Source organism: Priapulus caudatus, unplaced genomic scaffold (genome assembly GCF_000485595.1).
Source record: "Priapulus caudatus unplaced genomic scaffold, Priapulus_caudatus-5.0.1 Scaffold485, whole genome shotgun sequence".
Classification (NCBI taxonomy): Eukaryota; Metazoa; Priapulida; class Priapulimorpha; order Priapulimorphida; family Priapulidae; genus Priapulus; species Priapulus caudatus.
In genome coordinates this window covers 35497-40941 of record NW_014577546.1, presented here as the reverse complement: position 1 = coordinate 40941, position 5445 = coordinate 35497, and the positions used below count along the sequence as shown (strand labels likewise).

General features: G+C 57.7%; 1 protein-coding gene across 1 annotated transcript in view; it reads left to right on the top strand.

Moving 5' to 3' along the window:
• The window catches only part of LOC106810899 (protein polybromo-1-like), a 21996-nt gene that overhangs the window by 7318 nt on the left and 9233 nt on the right, over positions 1-5445 (top strand). The window contains exons 11-12 of the mRNA XM_014814370.1: positions 1037-1209; positions 1489-1684. Coding sequence (XP_014669856.1) covers positions 1037-1209; positions 1489-1684 — 369 coding nt within the window. The remainder of the gene's footprint in view (positions 1-1036; positions 1210-1488; positions 1685-5445) is intronic.

Sequence of the window (5445 nt, the reverse complement as noted above, 5' to 3'; positions counted from 1 at the left end):
ACAATAAACATCTTATATTATATAAAGGTTAGCTTTTGGGACAGTGTGTGTGGAAGTGTACATTAAAATAATTTTGTTTGCAGAATGTAAGTAAATATTTGTATTGATTATTAATTCTGGTGTGTTATGATAATGACAGTGCAAGATATACTCCCTGCAGTGTACTGTAATTGTAAATGTAATATGCTCTGTAACAATTCTGTTCTGTATGTGTCTCCTAATGCAATTTTATGCCTTGTAAGTTGTGAAAATTTAAAAACTTCCTGAACCCCCTGACCAGGCTTTGCCCTGGACCTGACCGCCCCCCCCCCTCCACCGCTGGACCCCGGCTATTTTCAGCTGAAAACACAAATTGTCATTCCCATCCCTGTATATAGAGAGAGAGATAGAGAGAGAAAGCGAGAGAGGGAGAGTTATATATATAAGAGTATAGTCAACCCTCTTGAGAGTTGACTGTGTGTATATATATCGTGCCACTACTCTGAAGACATGCCGTTGTTACGTGTGATTTCTTCGAACGTGCATACAACGGTTTTTTTGAAAGTCTAGCTTCACATAAAAGATTAGTTGCGGGTAGGATACTGCGTGAGGTACAAGTGGGCACGTGTGTATAAATGTGCTCATCACGTTCAACCAGGGTTAGGGTTAGGGTTAGGGTTGTCAGACATAAAATTGGGCTTAACATTAGTCTTAACATTAACTTTTTCTCTTAGACCGTTGACAGAAATGCTGCGAAGTTACGAGAATGAAAAATCGTAGCAGATTTCCTCATAACAATACGAAACAAAGTGATGTCAACGGTCTAGGAGAAATTGTTAATGTTAAGACTAATGTTAAGACAAATTTTGTTTCTGACAACGGGCCCCTGGACATTAGTCGATCTTGCCACTGTATCGCCCGCGGTGTAACGAAGCTTTTTCAGTAGTAGACGGTTTTTTGAGTAGATTTATAGCATATATATGGGGGGACATTGTTGCGGTGACATCGTTCTCGCGGTAACATCGTCATCATCGCATCGTCGTATTGTCGTTGACAGCGGCGACCCCTACTTCCACGGGCCGTGGTTCATCCACCCGGCGGAGGTCGACCACGAGCCGACGAAGATGTTCTACAAGCGAGAGGTGTTCCTCAGCTCCGTCGAGGACACGAACCCCATGCTGAGCATCACGGGCAAGTGCTGCGTGCTCAGTTACCGTGACTACACAACACGTGAGTGCCGGGGAGGCGTGAGTGCGGGGGAGGCGGGGTGACGGGTGCGGGGGTGGGGTGACGGGTGCGGGATTGGGGTGACGAGGTCGGGGCGGAGACAGTGATGCCTATTGTGCTAACTATTTATCTGTATGAATATATCTCAATATATGTGTGAATATATATATATATATATAAATAGCCCTATTCTATATAACGTCATTATATACGCTATCACATGTTACGCATCAGTTACGCGTGCTCACGCCGGGATGGATGTTCTTGTGTTTGTCGCTGCAGTGCGTCCGACGGAGGTGAGTGAGCAGGACGTGTACGTGTGCGACTCGCGCTACCAGGAGGCTGAGCGGCTCATACGCAAGCTGCTGAAGGGCATCAAGCGCGGCGCGAAGGTGTCGCCGAGCGTCACCGACGACGAGACGTACTACTTCAGGCAGGCCGTCGTGCCGCAGAAGGTGCATACCCCGTCGCCGCCACCGTAGCGTCGACGTTACTGTCACGGTCGTGGCTGTAGCTGTGGGTGTGGGTGTAGCTAGAGCTGTAGCTGTGGGTGTGGGTGTAGCTAGAGCTGTAGCTGTGGGTGTGGGTGTAGCTAGGAGCGTTCTGGGCGCGGGGCGGGGGCAGGATTCGGGTGGGGGGCTGAGGGCGCAGCCACGCGGCGGTGGGGCGGGGTGAGCGGTGCAGCAGGGTGGGGCGTGCGGAGCTGCGGGGGTGGGCAGGAACGCGGTTGGGGCATAGGCGCCAAGCGGCGGGGGGGTACCGGTGTGGGGTGCGCAGGAGCACGGGTGGGACGTGGCGGGCGGTAAGCGTGCGGCACGGGGTGGGTCGTGAGGGCGCGGGGCGCGGGTTGGGCGCGTGGCGCTCAGGGTGGGGCAGCGGGATGCGGTGTGTGGAGGGACGTTGGGTAGCATGTGTGTGGCGTTGGTCGGCGTGAACATGGGATGTAGCGGTAGGCGACGGCAGCGGTAGGGTGCGGGTGTGGGTCTGGTGGTGGCGTTGGGTTGCTGCGCGTGACATGGGGATGTGAGCGCAGGACGGCAGCGGTGAGGAGTGCGGGTGGTGGTGTGCGTGTGGCGTGTGGTTTGTCCGCGCTGAGCATGGAGTGTCGCGCGCAGGGACGCAGCGTAGCGTGGCAGGGTGTGAGTGGTGGTGTGGCGTTTGTCGGCGCGTGAGCATGGGATGTAGCGCAGGACGCTAGACGGGGGGCGGCGGGGGGGGGGTAGAGGGTGGGGGTGTGTGTGGTGTGGCGTTGTTCGGCGCGTGACAGTGGATGTAGAGCGCAGGGATGGCAGCGTAAGGGTGCCAGGTGCGTGGGTGTGGTGTGGCGTTGGTGCGGCGCGGGTGACATGATGTAGCGCGCAGGAGCAGCGTAGGGTGCAGGTGTCGGTGGTGGTGTGGGCGTATGGTTGTGCCCGCGTGACGATGGGGATGTAGCGCAGGACGCGCGTAGGGTGGCGGAGGGGTGTGGTGTGAGTTGTGCGGTTCGGGTGCGGGCGCGTGCAGGCATGGATGTAGCGCGAGGGGACGCGCGTACTGGGTGGCAGGGTGTGGTGGGTGGCGTGGTGGCGTTGTGCGGGGCGCGTGACATGGGTGTAGGGCGCCAGGAGGCAGCGGCGTAGCTCGCAGGGGTGTGGGGGTCCGCTGGTGTGGCGTGTTGGTCCGGCCCCGGGCGCCGGTGACATGGGGATGGAGCGGAGAGGAGCGGTCAGCGTAGGGTGCAGTGGCGTGGGCTCGTGGGTGTGAGCGTTGGGTTGTAGGCCGGCGTGACATGGGATGTAGCGGGGCAGGACGCAGCGTAGGGTGCAGGGTGTGGTGTGGTGTGGCACAGCGTGGTGTTGGAACATGAAAGTATAATGTATGAAATTTTTAAAAAAAGGTCGGTAAAATGGCTAAAGCCAGTAACTTGTAAAGTGACGTGTCATAGGTTTTCTGTCATAGGTCATAATGTCATACCTCCCGCAGGTTTTCTATTCGGTGAGCAACTGTTTTATGTGTTTTTTCCCTCAGAAAACGAGTACCTGTGTTATTGGAAGGACTGCCAGAGAATCAAGAGAGGTTATGCGTAAGTACTACTTTAACAGCCCAAATATAAAAAATAACAAAATTCACATTAAGACTATAATAATGTTTCTGACAACAACTCCTGGTTGTTACGCGCGCGACAGACTGGTCCGTGTGTGCGTCGCTCCAGTTGGCCTCGACGCTTCAAGCTGACGCTTCGGCCGTGTTTCCGGCAGGCCGTTCCGAACATCCAGCGCATCATGAAGCAAGTGAAGGACACGGCACATAGCGTGCACGAACTGCGGCGCTGCGTGAACTACGCGGCAGGGGCTCAGCCGTCATACTTCTAGCCGGTCAGGCGAAGGCAACCTGCAGTCAGCCTGGGCAAGCCTGGGTGGCGCGCCCGCCTGCAGCGCGCCGCGCGCAGCCCTCCGGCACGCCGCCGAGGTACGCGAGGGGGGGTGGCAGGAAGGGGAGGGGGAGGGGCAGGGGGTGGAAGGCGGGGCAGCAACGGCTGCAGGCCGCCCGCGGGCAGCCCCACGCAGCCACCGCGCAGCTACATAGGTATGTCGCGTGCTGGGAGGCCGAGAGAGGAGAAGGGAGGGGGATCCGCCGCGGGCAACCTTGGTGGCCGCGCATGGCACCGCCGCGCGCTACAAGGGTATGGCGCGCGGCGGGGCGGAACTGCAAGACTGGGAGAAGAGGTGGGTAGGGAGTGGTCAGGTAGTTTTGCATAAATGCATTGCGCGAGGCACGCGTTTACCGCCATGACATGTCTGCATGCGTCGGCTAGGATCGGAGGTGGCTTCAACCCTGCGCACTGAAGAGGCAGCGATGATATTTGACGTGGTGTGACGTGGGTGACGGTTGTCGCCGGGGTGGCGATTTATTTCACGCTCGTCGGCTGATCGCGCGAGCGTCGCGTCGCCGACCCCGCGCACCGATGAACGGCATAGCATGCAGTTTTGAGGTTTTTGCCGTTTTGATGTGTTATCACCTCTTGCGTTGTTGTTTGTTTCTGTATTTTTTTCTTCTCTCTAACCTGTGTAGGCATGGCGCCCGCACCCGCGACGCGCGTACGCTCACAGGCCGCAAACGGGGGCCTGCCGTGGGCTACGCCCACGTCGCCCAGACGCCCGCCCGCGGGGTACGCACGCAGCGCCCCGCAGCAGAACGGAATGCCTGCGGGCTTACGCCCCATCCCGGCGGCATGCAGCCCCGCAGGGAGCATACATGGGACGGCCCGGCCAGCGCACGCAAGATTGCCGCCGGGGCAGATGATGGCCTCGCACATGCAAGTATAATCGTCCTACGTTCTCTTTGTTCTCTCGGCTTTCTCGTGCTCGCGGTGAGAGGGGGCGGCTGTTCCGACCCATTCGATGCACGTAACCACATGTAACACACTTTCCGCCGCCGCTGGAGTTTTTTTTTACACACGCCTTTTCACGTAAGCGCATCGTCGGCGATAGTAGAAGTTTCGGAAGGCCCGAGATTAAGCTTAATATTGGTCGGTGTGTGTCGATCACACGCAGGAGCCACGTTCGCGACCGCCCTGATTCCGCTAAACTCACGGCGCCGTCCCTCTCCCAGGGGGAGGCCACGGTCGCGCTCGTGCGTGCCGCTGTGGTGCTCAGCAGTGTGAGCGACGCTAGGCGGCGCTACGTCTTAATCGAATTGCGTCGTCGGAACGTCGGCTTGCGTGTGAAGTTGCCTAATGCTGGATTGCGTTTCACACTCAACTGACCTTGAGGGGGCGTCTGAAGGTTAAGCGCTTGTAACGTAACGTGATGGGGTCAAAGGTGATGGCGGTTTTGCTGCATGAGCACTGCACTGCCTAGCCCAGTTTTGTTTTTTTGCTCAAGGTGCGGCCTGCCTGGCGCTGGAGTAGCCTACCTGCCAGGTTGCCCTCTTTCTCCCGTTCTGCGCCACCATCGGCATCAGCCGCATCCCGCTAGTCTCGAAGCGTGTCAAACCAGGGGGAATTACCGTTCCGCACTATCCCGCGCCTCCGGCCCGCTGGCGGCCGCCGCGCACAGATTGCACTTCAGGCGCAGCTTTCTCTGCCCAAGGTAGATGGGTCTAGACTTTTACACTGCACTGTTGCTCTCCGCACGCACGCTCACTCTCTCTCGTAGCGGAAGCCGCTGTGCGTGCGTGGCGTGGGCGTGGTGTGTGTGTGTCTGTTTGTGTGTGTGCGTGGCGTGTGAGTGGCGTGTGTGTGTGCGTGGTGTGTGTCTG